Source organism: Pleuronectes platessa, chromosome 10, assembly GCF_947347685.1.
Source record: "Pleuronectes platessa chromosome 10, fPlePla1.1, whole genome shotgun sequence".
NCBI lineage: Eukaryota > Metazoa > Chordata > Actinopteri > Pleuronectiformes > Pleuronectidae > Pleuronectes > Pleuronectes platessa.
Genome location: NC_070635.1, coordinates 5,491,109 through 5,515,840, shown reverse-complemented (window position 1 = coordinate 5,515,840; position 24,732 = coordinate 5,491,109). Strand labels below are relative to the sequence as shown.

Below are 24,732 nucleotides of genomic sequence, written 5' to 3'. Positions count from 1 at the left end.
GAGGTCACGGTTCCTGACCTTTTTAACTCGCGTTGGCTTGGAAACCTTTGCATACACAGTGTCATCTTCCACCTTTCTTGGCTTGTTCCTTGAAAACAAATATCAACATGACGTGTGCTGATCAATAACACTGTTGTTGTTCTGGTATTTTAACACAAAGATTAAATTCTCACTTCATCTTATTCTTAAAGTGCAGAGAAGTGTAGTTGACAGAATCGTCCTCGGTGTTTCCATCTTGCCGTCTTGTGGGGTTTTGTGCAGAGGCAGCCTGAGCAGATGCAGACAGAAAACATCAGTGATTATCAAGCAGCAACTAAATCACTTCATTCATGCTCTAAAATGGATTCTGTACAGTTTGTCTCTTCATCACTGGCCCCAGTATAGTGAAATATAATTATACTGATAGACAGCTACTGAAAGGACAAACACTGAGGGCAGGATATGGAAGAACAAGGAGGGAAAAGCAACAGTTTAGCTCTACCGCTAACCAAGCTAGAGAAACTTCCTCCCTATCCAAGCTCTACCAACCTTCAAGCAGGCCTACCTGGAGCAGACTGCCTAAACCTTCCAGAAGGCAGCGACGCGAGAGCCGGCCTAAGAACTTCAGCACAAGAGCTGCATCGCACATCAGAACCACAACAACAGGAGCCACAAACCAGCAAGACGACTTCACTGGACTTCAAACAGCACATCAAACTTTTTTCCCTTTAATAATTTTATTTAATAATTATTCTAGGCTAATCAAAGACTGTTTATTCTATTACATGTGATATTTCTATTTTGATTTGCGTTGCTTTGATATTTTTGTTATAAGTTATTTGAAAGTTAATGTTAGTTATGTTACGATCTTCACAGTCTGTCTTTGCTTGCAACTAGCTACTTTCTCTAAGCTGGAACCAACACAAACACATGCTTATCTCCCCAAACTTAAAACACGCGTGATCTCAGCCACATGGTGTAAACACCAGGGGGTCTTTGTCTTTTATAGTGGCCTGCCGCTAATTTGAAAGCTGTTCACTCACACAGATACACATAAACACACACACATACTTGCAAACCCATCTATATATTGTAAGTGTTTTTTTTATACTTTATTATCTTAATAATAAATGTTTTTCTTGAAAAAAATTGTCTTCATTAATGTTACATAAGTGTGAATTTTGCCAACCTCTAAATTGTCATAACTCCATATCCTTCAAATTTACGAGCTATCTATATGGTTATTTTGGCTATAGTTATTAATTTAATTATTCAGATTGATTAGTACTTTCATGAGACTAAATCAATAAATTAATATTCAAATTTTTGGGTGATAACCAAATTTATTGAATGCCCAAAGGCTCACGATTTAATGTTGTCATGCTTAATGTATCATATGCAAAACAACCTAAACTGGTAGTTAAATAACATAAAAAATCTATTGTGCTAAGACAAGGTTCTGACAACAGGCCACCATCACCAGACGCTTTGAATTAAACTCTTTTTAATATTAATCTTCTTGAGTTTCACTAAAGTATCCATATATGATTGTTTTAATTTATTGTTTTCATGTTTAAAGTGTCTCAACCCGGGACTCACCTGGGGCAGATTCAAAAGGCTGTAAACAATGTTGATGTCGGTCGGAGGCCTGTGGAATATAAAAGATATATAAGAATAAACATATGCATAGAGAGTGAATGACTATTATAAATAACGGGGCAGACTTTCATTTTGCCATTCAAGTCGGAGGATATAGAAAATAAGTGGATTCTTTGACTCCAGCATGAGCAGCAGCCCATGTCTGACTCTGTCCCACACAGTGTTCCTTGTCCTGAGTGGGGACAGTGTGTTGAGTGGGTGTGGTCTTACGTGCTGTCTGGAAGAGGCTGGCGTCTCAACTGCTCTGACAAGAGGTTGTCTCTGCTCCTGAAAGGCTCCGCAGAAACATTCTCATATGTCAGACTCCTCCTCCTGGTACCATTACACCAACCCTAAAATTATGTTAACACAAATACACTCAGGATATGTCACTTCTGTCCAGAGGTTTTCAATTAAAGAAAATGAAGTAGAATGACTTAAACAAATGTTTCATCACCAAAAATAAGGATGTTCTGTTTGTTGTTCCTTGTTGAATAGATTTTTTCTTCCTGAATCTGAACACATAGAGGGACATGATGTGGTTACACATGCCAGACCATCTCTGAAATGTATTTTTTTAATCAAATTCACTTCTTATTCATTCACCTTAAAACTACGATGATTAAAATGATAATCATCAGGACAAATAGAGCAGGAACGATGAACTTCAGGATGTGCAGAGAGTTTTCTGTGTTTTAAACAGAGAGAGAGCATCATATAGACACTGAGTTGTGAACATGTAGAATTAATTTATACTTTATTCGATGTGCAGAGATATGTTTCCTACTGAACTACAAAAACTATTTTGCAGTTGTTTACCTCCGCCAAGCAAGATTCTGATAAGACCACTGTGACCTTTGACCACTGATATTTAATCACTTCATCTCTTTGAGTTGTCATCGAAAATTTGTAATTGAAAATTTCTCTAAAGGCGGATTTGTAACATGACTTTCAAGAGGCTAAAAAACGTGTTTTGTCAGGCCACTGTGACCTTGACCTTTGACCTTTGGCCTTTGACTAATCAAATGAGTTACTCCTTGAGTCTAATTGTGTGTTTGTGCCAAATGTGTAAGGATTCCCTCAAGGCGTTACGGGGATATTGCTTTTACAAGGCAAAAATATTCTTTGTAAGTTCACAGCTTTGTGAGGACACAACTTTGCCCTTTCACCTCCAAATGTGTATCATTTCAACCCTGAATCAAACTGAAAATTGTCACTAAGTTTAAATAAATTCCCTTAAGACCTTCTTGAGATGTCACGTTCACAAACACAGGACGTACGGACGGACAACTAGAAGACATGATCTGATATAAACCTCCCACATGTCTCCTGATCAATAAAACACACAGTTATAAGACCTTGAAATTCACTCACGTTCAAACAGATGGACGGGATCAGACAAACGCTGACCTTCTTCATTTTTTGCGACACAGTAGTAAAATCCTGACTGGATTGAGTACACTGTGTGGTTTTGATGCTCAGACACAATTTTATCCTTTTCCTCTCCCTGACTCTTCCTGTACCATGAGTAGTGTTGGACTGGGGGAAAGCTGTGACTGAAGCAGCTCAGCATCACGGAGCTCCTCCCGTCAAGCTCCTGCTTCTCTGCCGACTTTGTGATTTTTGTGTGTTTTGGAGAAACTAGCCGGGAAATTCAGGAGAAAAGACAACGTCATTTTCTGAACATCATCAAAGATCAAACATGAATAACACAACAAATGAAGTGACATTATTACTGCTCTTTAAAGCCAGACTGAGAAGAATGGGAAACGAATTTTCACACCAGTTAATGGGCTTTAAAACAATACAAAAATAAAACAGACTGGCTTTAGGTTCACCTGGTAAAACTTTCAATGTTTCACCAGTCACTGATGTTAGGTTACTGTTCCTTTTTATATATATACATATATAAATTATATATATATATGTAATATTTTTGATCAGGTTTGCTAAACTTCATTTTGAATGAAATCACAATGTGGAATAATGTTTTCTTCTTTTTAGAACCAGCACGTCTGATCAGTATTTACTTTATACACAGTAATGTAGAATATATCCTCCTTGTTTATCCATTCACCATCACAAGTGCATCATTCTACTCACATCTGACTTTAACCTCAGCTGGCTGTGACTTTCCACTTCCAATGTCATTGGTGGCTTCACAGCTGTACAGTCCACTGTCAGAGGGACTGGCTGAATTCACCCTGAAGGTCTGAGTCTGAGTCTGTTGGATGATTTCCTCTCTCCCATCAGTCGTCTTCCTCCAGGTGACAGAGCTCACTGGTGGGTTGGACTCGGCAGAACAGCTCAGTGTCAACGACACATTTTCCTTCACTTCAAGACCTTGATTGGCTTGAACTGTCACATGTTTGGGACTGTCTGCAGTAACCAAAGATATAGAAAACAGAAAACTGTCAGATTTAACCACTGTCCAATATAATGGACTTTATAATATAGAATGACCCTGAATAATATATGTTTTTTATTTCATCAGGGTGTAAATCAGGGTACGTTTGGAGATAGTGGAGCACAACAACATGCAAACCTGTGAAAACAATGCATTGCATTACACAATTACACCACATATATATATACTATAAGAAAACATATAACTGCTTCAATTCACAAGGCTTCATATCAACAGAATTATACTTTAGCCTGTTAGAAGAATTACAGCGATTTAAGTCAAAGTAGAAATATCGCAGTACAAAAATACTCCATTACAAATATAGGCCCTGAATTCATAATTTAAATAAGCAGCACAGAAGTTTTTCATTAAGTGGCAGAGTGGCACCACGTAACTTTATTGGATCATTATTATTGATAATTTATAGATTAAATAAATGTATATAGCGTCTGGTAGTTTATTGATAATTTCTTAACTCTATAGTTCTTAATCAAACGGACACATTTACTTTAGGTCATTCATTTCTCAGGTGATTTTGTTCAACTGTCAGCAGTAATAGTTCTGCATCGATAGTTTTTTAAATGAAGATTTGTTAATATCTATTTTGTTGAAAAAAAAGCCACAGCTGAAACACTCACATTTCACCACCAACTCCTTTTGCTCGCTGTCCTTTGAGCCCTGAGTGTTCAGGGCATGGCAGAAGTACCAGCCAGCATCGGCTGAAGTCACATTAATCTTGTTGTAGAGAGAGTTGATGGGTCGTGAATAACGATTATTTTCTGTGATCTTTGAAGACTGAGGATTTGTGTTGATCCTCATCAAGGTGAGAGTTGACTGTGGGAAACTTTCAGCAGTGCAGTTGATGGTGATGGTCTGACCTTCTTTGACCTCAGAACTCATAGACAGTTTAGGTTCAGTGGGCGGGTCTGTAGAGAGGAAGCAGAATCTTCTTTAAAGAAGGCACATTATGATTTTATTGTTTTTCTTCCCTCTAGTCTGTGTTACATATTTTTTGTCAATGTAAAAGTTCCTCTGAACAAAAAATCCAACAATCTGTTTAGGAGCTCCTCTACTGAAGCTCCTAAACTCCTCTTCAGTAGATACTCCCGTGCGTCAAAAATGCACCATAACTGCATCATGCTCACCTAGTGGCTAATCGGACACGCCCCCTCATGAAAGTAATTTAAAGTGAGAGCAGAGGCTGACTTTTCATACACAAGCTGGAAGCAGATGACCATAGTATCTGAATTCACGTAAAAGTCACTGGAAACATCATAGTACTTACACAGTACTTGTATGCACACTGGTTGACTCTTATCCCCTCTACCAATGAGGTTTGAGGAGCTGCAGCTGTAACAAGCTTCATCTGCTCTTTGTATTGTTAAATTCAGCTCTCGGCTGTTTGTGTTCTTCCACCAAGAGTCAGTTTGTTGATTTTTGCTGCGGGACCAGGAGTAAGTCTTCGGGGCAGGATTGGCATCGGTGTCACAGGTTAACGTGAGAGAACCACCAACTTTCACTTGGTTATCAGAAGAGCCACTGACAGAAATGCTCGGCTTCCTCGGCTTATCTGGAAAAAGGACCCAAGTGAAATAACCTTTATCTCAACAACAGGTGAATCTGAAACAGAAGATTCTTTAACGTTAATTCAAAACCCAAGACACTTGCTATGTGAATGACGTACACTAAGAATGTAATATTGTAAATACTTTGCAGAAGATTTGAGGGTTGTGGGAGGAAGGAGACAATCCCAAGCTGACTCAGGCTTTGAGAGGTCGCCAGCTTACCACAGGTCCGACATCAAGAGACAAATAATCATAATAATAATCATAACAGCAGGATGTATTACCTAAAAGATTGAACATCAATAAAATGGGTTCATCAACTTACATTTAACAGTGACTGTAATATTCCGGATCAAATATTTGTCCTTGTTGTCCTGTGTTTGGCATGAAAACACCCTCCCATCATGCTCCCAGCTGGCTGTAAAGCTGAAGGTGGTTCTTTCATTATCCTGCTGAGAGCCTGTGACCTGTGTCTGGTCGTTCTGAGTCACATCTTGAATGTGAGGGTTTGAAGGACATGAAATTGAAGTGTTGCATGTGAGTGTGACCTTGTCGGACTCCACCACAGCAGCTGGTCCCTCAAAAGTGAGCGGGCATCGGTTTACTGAGAATATGAAAGCAAGAGAAATGTGATGATGCGTCTACACAACAGCTAAATACAAATTGCGGAGGTGTCACTAAGAAAACATTATTTTAATAGAAGGGTTGATTTTTAAAGGTGAAGCCGACTTGACTGGGAAACTATGTGGAGTCAAGCTAAAGCCAAACTGCTCTAGAGTCGTAACTGATCTAGAATAGTTCAAACCATCGACTAAAAGTGAAGTCAAAGTGTGTAGATCGCCACCTGGTGCCTGACTGCGGTATAAATCTCACCTTCTGAATTTTTGTGAATGGGACATGGACCAAACTAAAAAGTCAAAGTACACATCAACTAAAATGATCTCAAAGATGGATTCTGTAGTTTTTATCACTGGTGTATTTTCCTTAATAAGCAAACATACAATTTTCATGTACGTTTGATTATTAATTAATTGATTTCATTGCTCGGGGCAGGAAGGACACATTTGTCCACTAATTGTAATGTTATCTATATTCTCAAAAGTATTATGATATTCAGATTTGTATTATACATACCGGTAACGTTGAGGGTCACTACTTCAGTTACCCATATCCATTTCCCCGTCCCTATGAATCTCAATGAATAATTTCCGCTGTCATTTCTTCTCAGGTCACAGATCAAAACACTGCACAGTGGCTTCGGCTCAGCATAGTTAGCATTCTTCCAACTTAGAGATGAAGAACCGATGTATTTGACTTTGTTTGCAAAGTAAGGACTGACTGGACGTGTCGAGTTGTTTGTGCTGTAAATGACAGTGGATGTAAAGTCACTATTGACCCATTTTGCATCTTTCATCCAAAACCAGTATGAAGGAGGATAATCAACATCTCTTGTGACATTGCATTTAATTTCAACGCAGGATCCCTCAGTGGCTGGCAGCACACCAGGTTCTAGTTTAAAGGGACTTGTAAAGTCACTTGTAGAAACATCTGTCGGTGAAAACACAAGTGGAGAAGTCAGTTAATCTTTAATAAAAATGTTGGAAAAAAATCACAACATTGTTTTCAAAGTGGAGAAATAAAATCCTTACGTTTCATTAGGGCCAGAAAAACCAACCACGTGACTGTCTGAGCCTCCATCTCATGTGGGACTACAACTGGATTTCTGAAAAAAATAAAAACTGAAAAGTGAATAAAAACATCATAAGATCACAGAACTTTTTCATTTTACTGGAAAATGTGTAATCAAAGTTATATTTCACTGTAAATCAATTTTTCTCAGAATTTCCTTGTTCCTCTTTCCATTTCTTTTACTGACAGTTAGTGTTTTCTTTGTTTTGTTCCTCTTTTCAAGATGGTTGTGAACTTGTGGTTTAAAAACACATAAGTCAGCTTACCTCTACATAGTCATTTATTTAAGATAAACCAATGTAATTATTTTTAAAATATTGTTTGTTTTTCTTAAAAAAAAATATTTAACATATTTTTGAAGCTTTTAGTCTGTTTAAAAATTCACATCTGGCTCTTTGGGTTCATCTCAGTCTTCACGAACTACGACATCTGAAACCAATCGTTGAGCTTTCACTTGAAAAAAAGTATTTCAACTGAATGGAAATTATTATTATTAATAATAATAATAAGTGGTCTGGATTCAAATTTTAATAAGAAAAAATCGTATAGTATTTCAACTGATTGGAAGAAAAAGGGTTTTAAATTATTGTTATTATTATTAACATTTTTAAGTGATCTGGATTCAAATTTTAATAAGAAAAAATCGTCTTGTTTGTAATCTGTGTATATGCTGTAAATAAAACTTCTGAAACACTATATTTTACTTTAGTAGATTAACATCATGAGGAGATAAATCACCATAGAAGCTTGTTCTTACCTCAGAGGACCCACTTGTTTCAGTCTGTCACACACAGCCTCACTCCGAGAATGAGACTTTACAGAAAAGGGAAGTTTTCACACTTGACCTAAAACCTTTAAAAAAATGATTTGCATCCCCTCTCATGCAAACCAGAAAACAGCTTCTTGTAGGTGTGATGATTACAGTGATAGCGTTTGCAGCTTCTCACAGCATCTGCACTCAGGTGCACTTCCTCCCACTTCCTCTTTTTGTTTTTGTTTGTGGTGAAGTCTTTTTAACAGGCACAGAGCAGTTTACAGTACTAGGCCTACACATTTATTTGGAGAATTTGTGCTCACATAGTATTTACAGTGTCTCTATTTAAAACTTCATCTAACAATGTTAAAACTTATCAAAAGGGTTTGTGAAGAGTTGAATAAACAAAAAAAGTGCAGGTGAACATCCATGTATCCCTCAGGTTCGATTGAAGAGGTGTCGGGCACAGGCGGCAGGTCCCACAGGTGGAAGTCAGGGTGTTTAGGGTCAGGGTAGCCTGCCACGTCCTCTGAGGCTACGGGGGTTGAAGCAGGAGCCGCCCCCTCATCCCCAGGTCCGAGGCCACGGAGGGAGTTGATGAAGCAGTCTTTTCCATCACCGCGGTTTCCCATCACAGCCAAGTTGATCCTCCTGATCAAGAGATTTTCCACCGCGTCCCTGACATCTGATAACTTATTGCTGTCTATGGATTCTTTCAGAGTCTAAAGGAAACTCAGGCCTTTGAAAACATCAGACATTTCTGCAGAGAGACACAAAGTGAATTATTAGAGGAGTTACAACAAGTCCTTTGATAAAGAACAGATATGATGGATACTATCTATCATCTATCCACTAATTCCACTAATCTCTGTCTATCTATTTAGTCTGTCTGTTGTTAAGGGCCCAAGGAAGTGCAGTGTGGAACTTGTTGTGATTTAGACACGCAATACTTTCAATAATAAGCTGATAAGCGTTGAATAAACAGGCGACCAGTGCTCTGCAGCAGAGGCGACTGGGACCATCAACGGTTCTGTGGACTGAGTCCCACAGTCGGCCTTTAGTTACTGTGGCAAATCGAACAGGCTCATTTACAACTGGCTCTGGTAACAACAGATAAAACAGGTGTCTTTGCAGTAGTAATGATAAAGCATTAACTTAGAGGACACTTGAACTAAAAAGTTAAATAATAATAATATATTAATGTTATATTCTTAAGCAGTACTGTTAGTGGAGGAAAGTAAACATGTAAATATTCTCCAGAACTGTGCATTTTTTTTTTTAATTAAACTTCTTCTCTACAACTTATGACCCTTCACCTGTCTTTAGTTGTTCAGGAGAGCATGACCCAGACAAATACCTTCATCTGAAGTAACTTAATCAACTCTATGCAGGTCCGGACCTCAGTATAATTAAAAAATGTGAGTATGTGGGCGGTGGGTGAGTGAGTAGGAGGTGGAGTGGATCATCTTCTGGTAAATATACAAGGTAACGTAGTGTTAACGTCTCCTGCTCGACCTCCAGACCGGAGTCGGTGACGTACAGGGGAGATGTCTGTTCTCCTCCCGGGCTGAAGCCGCTTCTCACTTCAGGGTTCACACCCTTCACTTTCTGCAGCAGTAGAGAAATAACAGAGAAGCTGTTGTATTCATTTTCCAACACACTGTAACTGACACTGCCCATCTTTATACTTTCTATCCTTTATCTTTCCTTTCTCTCTCTCTCTCTCTCTCTCTCTCTCTCTCTCTCTCTCTCTCTCTCTCTCGCTCTCTCTCTCTCTCTCTCTCTCTCTCTCTCTCTCTCTCTCTCTCTTCACCACTCATTCTCTTTAACAAACGGAAGCACTATCTTAAAGGAGCCGCTCTTCAATTACAACACGAGGCCGATCAGTGAATTGATGGACAGAATCTACTCTGCACTGTAACAATGTAAATATATGAGCTGGGTTGTTGTGTTTCTTCACTGAGACTCAAATGAAGAGATTTCTTCAGACACACTTTCCTTTGGGAAGGAACAAGAGGCTGAAGTCAAGCCCAAGAGAGAAAGACAGAAAGGTGGTGATGATGAGAGAGAAGGACCAGTGTTCCCACTGTTCCCACCCAGGACAGAATCAGTGTTATATCGCTGTGTTGTTGAATATGAAGAAAGAAAGTTCATCATTAGTTCCAACATATTTTATTTTATTTTGAGCTACAGGATATTTACATTTCAGGTGTGTGGGTTTGGATTAAGTTCACAACACTGGAAAGGACAAAAAAAAAATTCAGCAGTGATTCTCAGCATTTCTTATCTAACTGCATGTCATTTATAGATTATATAAAAAGTTAATTATACAATCATTTTACACTCACATTATTTACATTTTAAGTTGCAAAATAAAGATTTCAACCTTTTATCCCTCACATTTAGCTGAGTTCACTATTTCCCCCAAAACCTTTAATTAACAGTTTTAAACATTTATACATTTTAGCTCAGTAATGTGACTTCTGTGCCTTCTTGCTAACTAGTATTAAAATACTCTTAATGGCAACACGCGCGGTTTTGTTGTAGCTTTAAAATACTGTAGATTTCCGATTACGACCTATTTATTTGAACACATGAACTCTTCAGACTCTCTGTGATGACTTATTGTGAATATAAACTTCCTCAGGCCCGAGGTAGCTGTAAAAAGCAGGACGAGAACATATCGGGTCAAATCCTGACGTTAGAGTAAAGACTCTCATCTTGGTGTGAGCTGCTGGAGTCTCTGTTGGTCGTCTGATGTCGGGGCGTCGCTGTGAATCTCACCTGTGGAAAGTTCAGCTCCACTTCACCTTCACTGGTGTGGTCGTCCAATAGATTTGGAGATGTTGGTGCACGTGCAGCTGCATTACTAATGTTTTCATAGTCCTGCAGGATCTCTGGTTCATTCTAGGATGAGAGCGGAGGAAGTTTAAAGATTATTTGTGAGAAAATGTCTTGAATAAATTCAACTAACAGCAGAACATAAAGACTGATATAACAAAATGAGAGGTCAGGGTTCCTGACCTTTTTAACTCGTGTTGGGTTGGACACCTTCGCATACACAGAGTCTTCTTCCACCTTTGTTTCCTTGTTACTTGAATAACAAATATCAACATGACGTGTGCTGTTCAATAATACCTTTGTTGTTCTGGTATTGTAACACAAAGATTAAATTCTCACTTTATCTTATTCTTAAAGACCAGAGAAGCATAGATGACAGAATCCTCCTCGGTGTTTCCATCTTGCTGTCTTGTGGGGTTTTGTTGAGGGGCGACCTGAGCAAAAAACATCATTGATTATCAAGCAGCAACTGAATCGCTTCATTCAGGCTCTAAAATGGATGCTGTACAGGTTGTCTTTTCATCACTGGCCCCAGTATACTGAGATATAAGTGCACTGATAGACAGCTACTGACAGGGCAAACAGTGAGGGCAGGATATGGAAGAACAAGGAGGGGAAAGCAACAGCTTGAACAGTAAAAGACACATCTGCCTGTAGAGCCAGATTAATACTGATGATAGAAGATGGAAGGCAGCAGCTCTACATGGTCAATTTGAGGGGTTGGAGATATCCTGATAGATTATTTATTTACAATTTTTAAATCTAATGTGCACATGTTGTTGTCTTGTTTCAGATCCTTGCATTGTATGTTCTCAAAATAAAACAAATAACAGAGTCTGGGACTTCAGAGGCTTTATAATATCATCATTAAAACATATTTGATTACATATTATTGAAATTACGCCATAAATATGGCGACGCCTGCGAGCTAGTTCTGGCAGGCAACTCGAGCTGCGCTGCGCCAATCACGTGACATACATCATGTGACATACATCATGTGATATACCTCAATCTCCACAACCATCTATAATACACACCCACCTTATCAGGTGGTCTATTTAACCAGAGAGACATTTCCCATCAACCCCTCTTGCTCGCACTGCTGCTGCAGTATGGTTACCTGTTGCTACAGCGTCTCAGCCGTTGACCGTTGTTCCTCCGTGGGTCGTTGTCTCTCTCAATCCGAGTAATTCCTCCTCTGAAGAAGTTCGCTTTATTTCCGAAATGTCGGCTCGGTCCTTCAAGATTCACTACGTGTGAATCGGTCGTCAAGCGTTTGCGCCACGACTCCCGCGGGCCTCTCAGCGCGCACCACATCCTGGAGGAGCTGCGCACCCGAAGCGTTTAATTCATCGGGTCTGAGCCACGAGTTAGTTTCAACTACTTCTTGACTGAAGGCGGCTCCGCGAGGCCGAACAAACGCTGGTGGCAGCGTCACTGACGGCAGCTTCGCTGACGGATTCTTCCCGGGACATCTCTGCTCGACCAACTTCTCCCTCACCGCGGGATGTTGTCCCTCGGAGGCAGAGGAAGCGCGCCTGGATCCGCTGGGGCTTTCATCCTGTCTCCTCTGCTGAATGAAGTCTGCACTGAACGTTATGAATGAAACAATTCAGTCTCGAATCACACGCCATCTTCCCTGCACGTGATGTAAACAAAACTACGGTACCGGCTCGTGCTATAGTACTTCCTGGTACGTCACTCCAGCAGGATTGTGGGAGTTGTAGTCCAATCTCCAGCCATGGGTTTGAAGCTCCTGTCTCCTGACAACAGTACCTTTCCCAAAGGAATCAAATGCTAGCAGGTAATATGTTTTGTTATTCCGGAAACTTTCAATTATATAATATAATATATATGTGGGTGGAGTGGTCTTCCTCCAACCAAGGGTTGGGGTTCAATCTTGTGCAGGGTGCTGGGCCCTCAGGTGGGCCCTCATAGATGTTGAATGCAATAATTGTAAATAACTTGTATATATGACTTTCTTATGACTTCTGGCATGCGATGATTTCGCAACGGACGTGCCATGTGCTATATTTATCGCATTGCACATGCCCGAGTTTCAGGGATAGGAAGGGAGCGAGATGGCTCACTCCTCAGCTACTTCCATCAGCACCTCCGGTAAAACAAAGTTTATTACAGCTGCGCGAATAACACGCGCATGAGGTAACTAACGAATGATCGAATATTAAATTCGCGGGCAACTATTTTGTCTTCGGATTGTCAACTACAATCTGGTGCACTTTGAGGAAGTGCACCAGAAAATTCTGGACATCCTTCATTGGATGTGAGAGAGTGGTGGTTTACTGTTGTGTCAAGACACCACAACACTTCTGTGCGCAGCGTGTCGTAAGGCCTGCATGATTATGACCAAAATCATAATTACGATTATTTAGATCAATATTAATATCATGATTATTCATACATTTTAGGAACAATATATTTTTATAGCATTTTTCATGTTTAAAGGCACAAGAACGCTGCTTCACTTCCATGTTGTGCTACATTCCAGCTAATGTACACATCTTTCATTAGGTCCTGGGCAATCGACTCTCCTGTCGGTTCTTATGGGAAAAAAATGACGTCTGTAAGCATCGACTCTTCATTGCAAATTACAATCAATGCAGTGAATTGTCAGGGACATGTACGGCTCCATTGTTGTGCTTGATCATTGCTCACAGTATTTATTGGACACATGTCTTTGGCCAAATGAAATGCGATCGCATCAGTTATTCCAGTGTGTCTTCGGGAAGGGGATGGATACGCTGTCGCACCATGCATGGTCGTTTATGGTTTTCTCTGTTGACGTTGGACATGGACGGAGATTCAGGGAGGTAATGTTAGTTTTGGCCTTGATGCACTTGTTGTACTATGGTTTGTGGGTCGTTTTTTCAGGTGGTTAAACAAGGTAGTTGTATTGCTATGCGGCGCAAACACAACTCTAAACGCACTCTGGCATGATTTGTTCTTGGTTATCATCACTTGCCCTAAATTCCAAAACTACCATACAACGGTTGATGATCCTTTTCGAAGGACTAGCTCCTCGCCTTCTGCTCCTGATAATTGATTTACCTTTCACACGACACCGTGATTGGCTACTCTCTGTCTCTACTCTCTAAGAAATACCGGAACTGGCTGCAGACAAAACGTTGTTCTGGCTACCGCTGCAGGGTGCGTGCATGACAACTCCCATTTTGTTCTCCCTCTGGTGGTTAGCGAATGTTAGTCGAGAAAGCGCTTGATTTGATATGTAGCAAAGCACGCATTTTAAATGTCAATATCGCTGACGATCATGCAATTCGATTAATTGTGCAGCCCTAGTTGTTGTGGCTCCCTCTGTCACTCTGAGGTCTGCAAATAGATAGATAGATAGATAGATAGATAGATAGATAGATTACTTTATTCATCCCCGAAGGGAAATTAAGTCTTCATAGCAGCCGGTACATTTGATTACAATACAATAGAATAAATATTGAGGTAGAAAGAATAAAAACAGAAACACAAGATAAATAGGTAGATAAGGTGCAGTGGCAGATGATGGTAATAGTACTGATGATATGATGGTAATGTTATTGTTAGATAGTATATAAAAAATTGTATAGTATATATATTTATATATGATAGTAATTATACCAATATAATAGCAGTATATAGTAATAATAGCAGTAACAGTATATATAATAATAGTCAAATATAATAATAATAATAACATGTACACATGTATAAATATGTGTATATAGACTTATATATACAAAGAGTATGATATAATATATAGTACGGATATAAGTATTTGGCGATGCAATAGATAATATAATGTACTATGAGTGTAAGAATATGTAGACAGAGTGTGCAAAAGACAATATTATTGTATAAAATGATGAATTGAGACAGGTATATTTAGTTTAGTTCAGTGATGGTGGCTCTGACAGAGGTAGATGCGTTGTACAGTCTTATTGCGGTTGGGAGGAACGACTTCCTGTATCGTTCCTTAGAGCAGCGGGGTTGAATGAGTCTTTGGCTGAAGCTGCTCCTTAGCTTGTCCAGTGTTTTGTGGAGGGGTGAGACGGATTGTCCATGATTGCCAGCATTTCAGGTGGTTTGCTGGACTTAGAGTGTTAAATTCTGGGGTATAGGTTGCCATGTGCCAAGTTCACAATATATTCTCCTACAGCCAGGGCAGTTGGGGGGAACCTCACCAGGCAGTATATAGTCTCCCGCGACAATGTGCCTACAGCGAATGACCACACCACGGGGGTGCATGGTGCGCATCACAGTTTCACAGGTAGCATATTCTCCTGCAGGCATGCGCCATGGAGAATGGCCCCACCGCGGCGGTGAATGGCGCACATAATCAGTTTCACAAGGTAGCATATTCTCCTGCAGGCATGCGCCTATGGCGATTAGCTACACCGCAGTGGCATGGCACACATAACAGGCTCACTAGGTAGCATATTCTCCAGCAGGCATGCGCCTATGGAGAATAGCCACACCGCAGTGGCGTGGAACACATAACAGGCTCACTAGGTAGCATATTCTCCAGCAGGCATGCGCCTATGGAGAATAGCCACACCGCAGTGGCGTGGAACACATAACAGGCTCACTAGGTAGCATATTCTCCAGCAGGCATGCGCCTATGGAGAATAGCCACACTGCAGTGGCGTGGAACACATAACAGGCTCACTAGGTAGCATATTCTCCAGCAGGCATGCGCCTATGGAGAATAGCCACACCGCAGTGGCGTGGAACACATATCAGGCTCACTAGGTAGCATATTCTCCAGCAGGCATGCGCCTATGGAGAATAGCCACACCGCAGTGGCGTGGAACACATAACAGGCTCACTAGGTAGCATATTCTCCAGCAGGCATGCGCCTATGGAGAATAGCCACACCGCAGTGGCGTGGAACACATAACAGGCTCACTAGGTAGCATATTCTCCAGCAGGCATGCGCCTATGGAGAATAGCCACACTGCAGTGGCGTGGAACACATAACAGGCTCACTAGGTAGCATATTCTCCAGCAGGCATGCGCCTATGGAGAATAGCCACACCGCAGTGGCGTGGAACACATATCAGGCTCACTAGGTAGCATATTCTCCAGCAGGCATGCGCCTATGGAGAATAGCCACACCGCAGTGGCGTGGAACACATAACAGGCTCACTAGGTAGCATATTCTCCAGCAGGCATGCGCCTATGGAGAATAGCCACACCGCAGTGGCGTGGAACACATAACAGGCTCACTAGGTAGCATATTCTCCAGCAGGCATGCGCCTATGGAGAATAGCCACAACGCAGTGGCGTGGAACACATAACAGGCTCACTAGGTAGCATATTTTCCAGCAGGCATGCGCCTATGGAGAATAGCCACACCGCAGTGGCGTGGAACACATAACAGGCTCACTGGGTAGCATATTCTCCAGCAGGCATGCGCCTATGGAGAATAGCCACACCGCAGTGGCGTGGAACACATAACCGGCTCACTGGGTAGCATATTTTCCAGCAGGCATGCGCCTATGGAGAATGGCCACACCGCGGCGTTGAATGGCACACACATAACAGATACCGATTCATCCGTCAGGCTCCAAATCTGTGCAGTGTTGGGGGGTTACAGTATTAGCGCATCACTCCCATCATTCCTGTGTTAGCATATGGGGAGTGATTAAGTTGGAGCCTAGACGCCAAACACAAACATGTTCTACTGTGAATAATAAATATCGTAATAAATAAGATAAATAATCAAACGTGAGTTGTCGGACTGAAATGGAGCGAAGCCAGCGAGCTAGCTCTGGCAGGCAACACGAGCTGCGCTGCTTCAGTCATGTGCCATACATCAGGTGACATAAATCATGTGACATATATCAGGTGACATACTTCACTTGCCACAATAAGCCACAGCACTCATCCACCGCATTAGGCGGTCTGTTTAAGCAGAGGGAATCCCATCTGTCCAACCATACCCGAGCGTCTTGACCCCATGGTATTCATCCAATTCCTACAGAACAGTGAATAGATCAAGAACCAATAACCTTGTCATGTGTCAATGCTGCTACAATAGAAAAGCTATGAATCCTCAATGATGACAGTCTTACCTAACATTTACCTTGGCTTTATATTTCCTTATTACTGAATTGTTGTCAAGGTGAGTCAGAGTATACGATAACGGAAGCAGTCTAACAGGAAATCTGACGAGGACGCTTATTTAATCTTCTACATGACCTTATCCTCTCTAGTCTTAGAAGAACACATGTTCACAACAAGTCTGATAGATCTTGTCGAGACTTCTGAATTATCATTGTTAAGAATAATACTGCTTTCTGTTCTTTCTCCTCTATGATCAAACGCTCGCATCCCTCTTCAACCAATCAATGGTCGGAAATGCATGACGAGATCTCCTCAAAGCTTCGCCATCCCTGCCAGAGTTGAGGCCTAACACCTGGATGCTGTCCCCGCACTTACTAAGATGTGGCACCACTAGGACTGCAACACTCCATCATCAATGCTACTCATGCTATGTTGGACACCACAAGAAGGAATATTGACTCTCAAACATCATCTGCAGCCTTGATGTTTTAATATGTATTCTCCGCTGCATAAATCCTTTGTTGCATGTCAGATCTCGGGATCCATCACGTCTCTGCGTCCGGGGTAGTCACAGGCATGTTTCGGCGCGCCTTCATCCCCTCAAATGGTGACGATACAATGCGAACGATGCCAAGGGATTCATTGCACCCTTGCCGTGGCATACATCTGTTCCTGTCCATCCTGGGAGAGGGATCCCTCACATGTGGCTCTCTCTGAGGTTTCTACATTTTCCCCTGTTTATGGGGGTTTTTTGGTAGTTTTTCCTTACTCTTGTCGAGGGTTAAGGACAGGATGTCGCATTTGTTAAGCCCGATGAAACGAATCATGTTTTGAATATTGGCGATACAAACAAAACATGTGAGTGAATAATTTGTATGTGCTTTGCAGACTGATTATTTTATTACATTTCAGGTGGTTTGCTGGGCTTAAAGGGGAAATTCCGGTGCATATGTTGCCATGGGCCAAGTTCACCATATTCCCGTATAGGGAACCTCACCAGGTAGTATATTCCCCCGCAGACAATTTGGCTACAGCGAATGACTACACCGCGGCGGTGAATGGCTCACATAACAGGTTCACTAGTTAGCATATTCTCCTGCAGGCTAATGCCCCTACGGAGAATGGCCACACATAGCAGATACCGATCCGTACGTCAGGCTCCGACTATGTGCAGTTTTGGGGGGTTACAAGTATTTGCTCATCACTCCCATCATTCCTGTGTAATCATATGGGGGAGTGATTAAGTTGGAGCCTAGACGCCAAACACTAAATCTGTTGTAATAAATATATTACATGATCAAACGTGAGTTGTCTGACAGAAATATGGCGACGCCTGCGAGCTAGTTCTGGCAGGCAACTCGAGCTGCGCTGCGCCAATCACGTGACATACATCATGTGACATACATCATGTGATATACCTCAATCTCCACAACCATCTATAATACACACCCACCTTATCAGGTGGTCTATTTAACCAGAGAGACATTTCCCATCAACCCCTCTTGCTCGCACTGCTGCTGCAGTATGGTTACCTGTTGCTACAGTCCCTCCACCACCCCAGCATCCACCTGTAGGCCCAGCATCCACCTGTAGGCTCCAACGGGGGGTTACAAGTATTTGCTCATCACTCCCATCATTCCTGTGTAATCATATGGGGGAGTGATTAAGTTGGAGCCTAGACGCCAAACACTAAATCTGTTGTAATAAATATATTACATGATCAAACGTGAGTTGTCTGACAGAATTTAAAGTATTTAGAAGAATAGTAGTTTTACAGCTGTAAAAGGTCAGAAGTGATTAGATGATTAAATATCGTGAATCTTATACCTGTACTCTCCTTAATCACTGTTTCTTACGATTTCCAATATACAAATAGCCAATTAGAAACAGATTCTGAAGCGTCAACAACTGGTTGTAAAATAATTAAAAAATCTATTGTGGTAAGACAAGGTTCTGACAACAGGCCACCATGACCAGACACTTTGAATTAAACTCTTTTTAATATAAATCTTCTTGAGTTTTACTTAAGTCTCCATGTATGATTGTTTTAACTTATTGTTTTCATGTTTAAAGTGTTGTCTCAACCAGGGACTCACCTGGGGCAGTTTCAAAATGCTGTAAACAACGTTGATGTCGGTCAGAGGCCTGTGGAATAAAAAATATATGTAAGAATAAACATATGCATACAGAGTGAATGACTATTATAAATAACAGGGCAGACTTTCATTGTGCTATTCATGTCTGGAGGATCTATAAAAATAAATAGATGCTTTGACTCCAGCATGAGCAGCAGTCCACGTCTGACTCTGGCCCACACAGTGTTCCTTGTCCTGGGTGGGGACAGTGTGTTGAGTGGGTGTGGTCTTACGTGCTGTCTGGAAGAGGCTGGTGTCGTTGGGCCAATACATGCCTCAGCTGCTCTGATAAGAGGTCGTCTCTGTTCCTGAAAGGCTCCACAGAGACGTTGTCATTTGTCAGACTCCTCCTCCTGGTACCATTCCACCAACCCTTAAATTATGTTCAAACACACACACACACACACACACACACACACACACACACACACACACACACACACACACACACACACACACGCACTCACACACACACAGGATATGTCACTTCTGTCCGGAGGTTTCTAATAAAAATAGTAGAATGGCTTAAACAAATGTTCCATCACCAAACAAACAATTAAGAATGTTCTGTTTGTTGTTCCTTGTTGAAATGATTTCTTCTTCCTTCTTCTGAAAACATGGAGGGACATGATGTGGTTACACATGCCAGACCATCTCTGAAATGTATTTATTGAATCAAATGCTCTTCTTATTCATTTACCTTAAAACTACGACGATTAAAAAGATAATCATCAGGACAAGTAGAGCAGGAAGGAGGAACTTCAGGATGTGCAGACTGTTTCCTGTGGCTAAAAGAGAGAGAGCATCATATAGACCTTTGACCTTTGGCTAATCAGCTCTAATTGTGTGTTTGTGCGAAGGACGTAGGACATAGGACTTATGGACAGACAACCAGAAAACATGATCTGATATAAACCTCCCACATGTCTCCTGAACAATAAAACACACAGTTATAATGACTTGAAATTCACTCACGTTCAAACAGATGGACGGGATCAGACAAACTTTGATCTGCTTCATTTTGTGCGATGCAGTAGTAGACTCCTGGCTGGTTTGAGTACACTGTGTGGTTTTGATGCTCAGACACAAGTTCATCCTTTTCCTCTTCCTGACTCTTCCTGTACCATGAGTAGTGTTGGACTGGGGGAAAGCTGTGACTGAAGCAGCTCAGCATCACGGAGCTCCTCCCGTCAAGCTCCTGCTTCTCTGACGACTCCGTGATGTGTGTGTGTTTTGGAGAAACTAGCCGGGAAATTCAGGAGAAAAGACAACGTCATTTTCTGAACATCATCAAAGATCAAACATGAATAACACAACAAGTGAAGTGACATTATTACTGCTCTTTAAAACCAGTCTGAGAAGAATGGGAAACTTTTTTTCGGACCAGATAATGGCCATTACAACAATAAAAGATAAAACAGACTGGCTTTAGATTCACCTGGTGGAACTCTCAATTTTTTCTCAGCAATTTCTCTTTGAAACATCACATTGTGGAGTAATGTTTTCTTCTTTTTGGAACCAGCACGTCTGATCAGTATTTATTTTATACACAGTAATGTAGAATATATCCTCCTTGTTTATCCATTCACCATCACAAGTGCATCATTCTACTCACATCTGACTTTAACCTCAGCTGGCTGTGACTTTCCACTTCCAATGTCATTGGTGGCTTCACAGCTGTACAGTCCACTGTCAGAGGGACTGGCTGAATTCACCCTGAAGCTCTGAGTCTGAGTCTGTTGGATGATTTCCTCTCTCCCATCAGTCGTCTTCCTCCAGGTGACAGAGCTCACTGGTGGGTTGGACTCGGCAGAACAGCTCAGTGTCAACGAAACATTTTCCTTCACATCAAGACCAGGATTGGCTTGAACTGTCACATGTTTGGGACTGTCTGCAGTGACCAAAGATATAGAAAACAAGGAACTGTCAGATTTAACCACTGTTCCTAATATAATGAACTTTATAATAGAGAATATAGATCATGAAGAATATATGTTTTTCTTATTTCATCATGGTTGAATTCATGGTTAATTTGTAGGTAGTGGACTAATGTATCAAAGGGGGCAAAATAACATGCAAACCTGTGAAAACAGTACATTGCATTTCAACACAATTTATATTGTTATGGTGTTGAATTATATCATGAGAGCTCTTACAACTCAAAGTCACAAGGCTTCAATATCAACAGAATATTACTTTACTCTGGTGGAAGAATTACAGAGATTTAAGTAAAAGTAGAAATAACGCAGTACAAAAATACTCTATTAAAAGTTTAGGACCTGAATTCATAATTTAAATAAGCAGCACAGTAGTTTATCAGGAGTATTCATTAGGTGGCAGAGTGGCACCACGTAACATTACTGGATCATTATTATTTATAATTTATAGATTAAATGACTTTATATAGGGTCTGGTAGTTTATTGATAATTTCTAAACTCTACAGAACTTAATCAAATAGACACATTTAGTTTATGTCATTCATTTCTCAGGTGATATTGTTTCAACTGTCAGAAGTAATAGTTAATAGAAAAGTCCATGAGAAAAGATACTTCTGCATCGATAGTTTTTTTAAAGGAAGATTGGGTTTGATCTGTTTGGTTGAAAAAAAAAGCCGCAGCTGAAACACTCACATTTCACCACCAACTCCTTCTGCTCGCTGTCCTTTGAGCCCTCAGTGTTCTTGGCACGGCAGAAGTACCAGCCAGCGTCGGATGAAGTCACTTTAATCGTGTGGTAGAGAGAGTTGATGGGTCGTGAATGATGATTATTGTCAGCGATTATAAAAGCCTGATGATTTGTGTTGATCCTCATCAAGGTGAGAGTTGACTGTGGGAAACTTTCAGCAGTGCAGCTGATGGTGATGGTCTGACCTTCTGTGACCTCAGAACTCATAGACAATTTAGGTTCAGTGGGCGGGTCTGTAGAGAGGAAGCAGAATCTTCTTTAAAGAAGGCACATTATGATTTTATTGATTTTCTTTCCTCTCGTCTGTGTTTAAGGTTTATTGTAAGTGTAAAAGTTCTGCTGAAAAACAAATCCAACAATCAGTGGTAAAGGGAGCTCCTCTCCTGAAGCTCCTAAACTCCTCGTCAGCAGATACTTCCTGAGCGTCAAAAATACACCATAACTGATGATCATGATCATGTTCACCTAGTGGCTAATCGGTCACGCCCCCTCATTACAGTTATTTAAACGAGAGCAGAGGCTGACATTTCACACACAAGCTGGAAGCAGATGAACAAAGAATTTGAATTCACTTGAAAATCACTGGAAACATCATAGTACTTACACAGTACTTGTATGCACACTGGTTGACTCTCATCCCCTCTACCAATGAGGTTTGAGGAGCTGCAGCTGTAACAAGCTTCATCTGCTCTTTGTATTGTTAAACTCAGCTCTCGTCTGTTTGTGTTCTTCCACCAAGAGTCAGTTTGTTGATTTTTGCCGCGGGACCAGGAGTAAGTCGTCGGGGCAGGATTGGCATCAGTGTCACAGGTTAACGTGAGAGAACCACCAACTTTCACTTGGTTATCAGAAGAGCCACTGACAGAAATGCTCGTCTTCCTCGGCTTATCTGGAAAAAGGATCAAAGTGAAATGACCTTTATCTCAACAACAGGTGAATCTGAAACAGAAGATTCTTTCAGGTTAATTCACAACCCAGACAGCACACGGATGTGGGCCACTTCAGGCAATGATCCATCACTTCTGGTCTTCTCGTGGCCCAGGATAAATCTGGACCAAGACACTTGCTATGTGAGTGATGGTCCACTAAGAATGTAATATTGTGAATTCTATGCAGAAGATTTTAGTTCAGAATTCAAATTAAATCAATACATGAATTTGAAAGAGGTAAACTAACTGAAAATCATAGACATACAACAAGTTGATGTGGATTCATACAGAGCAGCCTGGTGATACTGGTGGACATTTGAGGGTTGTGGGAGGATGGAGCCAATCCCCAGCTGACTCTGGCTCTGAGAGGTCGCCAGCGTATCACAGGGACGACATCCAGAGACAAATAACAATTCAAACAATTTAGAGTTTCCAATGAACTTCATCCGAGTCTGCATGTCTTTGGACTCTGGGTCGAAGCTGGAGTACTGGGAGAGAACTCATGTAGACTGGGAGAACATACAAACTTAACAGAAAGATCACAGCAAAGTTGGGATTCGAACCAGCATCCTTCTTAGAATAATAATTATAATAATAATAATCATTAACATATCAACAGGGTCTATTATCTAAAGATAGAACCTTAGTAAAATGAATTCATCAACTTACATTTAACATTGACTTTAATATACTCTATTATGTAGCCGACTTTTACATTACATTACATTACATGTCATTTGGCTGACTCTTTTGTCCAAAGCGACTTACAATTAGTACACTCAACATTTATGAGGGGCCATTTAGGGGATCAGTATCTTGCCAAGGACACTTCGGTATGCAGATGGGGAAGAGTGGGGTTTGAACCGGCGACTTGACTGAGAAACTATGTAGAGTGAAGCTATAGCCAAACTGCTCTAGAGTCATAACTTATCTAGACCAGGATTGGCTTGAACTGTCACATTGTTGAGACTGTCTACAGTAACCAAAAATATAGAAAACAGAGAACTGTCAGATTTAATCACTGTCATATATAATGGTCTTCATAATATAGAATGATCCTGCATAATATATGTGTTTTATTTCATCACAGTGGAATTCAAGGTAAGTTTGTAGGATGCAGACTAATTTTTATAAAGGAGCACAATAACATGCAAACCTCTGAAAACAATAAATTGCATTACAACACAAATGATACAATTGTGGTGTTGAATTATACAACAATAACACCTAGAACTCAAAGTCACAAGGCTTCAACTGAACAGCATTATATTTTACTCTGGTTGAAGAATTTCAGCGATTTAAGTAAAAGTAGAAATATCGCAGTACAAAAATACTCCATTTAAAGTATGGTCCCTAAATTCATAATTTAAATAAGCAGCACAGTAGTTTAGCAGGAGTATTCATTAAGTGGAAGAGTGACACCACGTAACATTACTGGATCATTATTATTGATAATTTATAGATTAAATGACTTTATATAGGGTCTGGTAGTTGAATGATATTTTCTAAACTCTACAGTACTTAATCAACAGACACATTTAGTTAAGGTCATTCATTTATCAGTTGCTATTGTTTCAACTGTCAGAAGTAATAGTTAATAGAAAAATACATGAGAAAAGCTACTTTTTCATAGGTAGATTTTCTTTAAGGAAGATTCGGTTTGATCTGTTTGGTTGGGGAAAAAAACGCAGCTGAAACACTCACATTTCACCACCAACTTCTGCTGCTCGCTGTCCTTTGAGCCCTCAGTGTTCTGGGCACGGCAGACGTACCAGCCAGCGTCGGATGAAGTCACAGTAAACGTGTGGTAGAGAGAGTTGATGGGTCGTGGATTAAGATTATTTTCAGCGATTATAAAAGACTGATATGTGTTGGTCCTCATCAAGGTGAGAGTTGACTGTGGGAAACTTTCAACAGTGCAGCTGATGGTGATGGTCTGACCTTCTGTGACCTCAGACCTTATAGACAATTTAGGTTCAGTGGGCGGGTCTGTAGAGAGGAAGCAGAATCTTCTTTAAAGGAGGCACATTA

The 24,732-nt window shown here is 40.8% G+C and overlaps 2 protein-coding genes across 4 annotated transcripts in view; both read right to left on the bottom strand.

Moving 5' to 3' along the window:
- Positions 1–24,732, bottom strand: part of LOC128450128 (B-cell receptor CD22) — a 28,307-nt gene that overhangs the window by 838 nt on the left and 2,737 nt on the right. Inside the window, exons 2-14 of the mRNA XM_053433608.1 lie at positions 7,239–7,312; positions 6,724–7,137; positions 5,915–6,193; positions 5,310–5,594; positions 4,663–4,950; positions 3,721–3,996; positions 2,992–3,258; positions 2,224–2,305; positions 2,075–2,132; positions 1,849–1,970; positions 1,579–1,627; positions 174–268; positions 19–88 (exon numbers count right to left, since the gene is read on the bottom strand). Coding sequence (XP_053289583.1) covers positions 19–88; positions 174–268; positions 1,579–1,627; positions 1,849–1,970; positions 2,075–2,132; positions 2,224–2,305; positions 2,992–3,258; positions 3,721–3,996; positions 4,663–4,950; positions 5,310–5,594; positions 5,915–6,193; positions 6,724–7,137; positions 7,239–7,287 — 2,334 coding nt within the window. The 5' untranslated portion in view covers positions 7,288–7,312. The remainder of the gene's footprint in view (positions 1–18; positions 89–173; positions 269–1,578; positions 1,628–1,848; positions 1,971–2,074; positions 2,133–2,223; positions 2,306–2,991; positions 3,259–3,720; positions 3,997–4,662; positions 4,951–5,309; positions 5,595–5,914; positions 6,194–6,723; positions 7,138–7,238; positions 7,313–24,732) is intronic.
- LOC128450132 (B-cell receptor CD22) overlaps positions 10,189–24,732 on the bottom strand; it is a 43,401-nt gene continuing 28,857 nt past the window's right edge. For 2 of the 3 annotated variants that reach the window (XM_053433619.1, XM_053433620.1), the window contains exons 6-14: positions 20,702–20,977; positions 20,062–20,328; positions 19,787–19,874; positions 19,632–19,695; positions 19,320–19,459; positions 19,048–19,096; positions 11,213–11,307; positions 11,057–11,126; positions 10,189–10,939 (exon numbers count right to left, since the gene is read on the bottom strand). In XM_053433619.1, coding sequence (XP_053289594.1) covers positions 10,721–10,939; positions 11,057–11,126; positions 11,213–11,307; positions 19,048–19,096; positions 19,320–19,459; positions 19,632–19,695; positions 19,787–19,874; positions 20,062–20,328; positions 20,702–20,977 — 1,268 coding nt within the window. In that variant the 3' untranslated portion in view covers positions 10,189–10,720. The remainder of the gene's footprint in view (positions 10,940–11,056; positions 11,127–11,212; positions 11,308–19,047; positions 19,097–19,319; positions 19,460–19,631; positions 19,696–19,786; positions 19,875–20,061; positions 20,329–20,701; positions 20,978–24,732) is intronic. The other variant, XM_053433621.1, reaches the window with a different exon arrangement.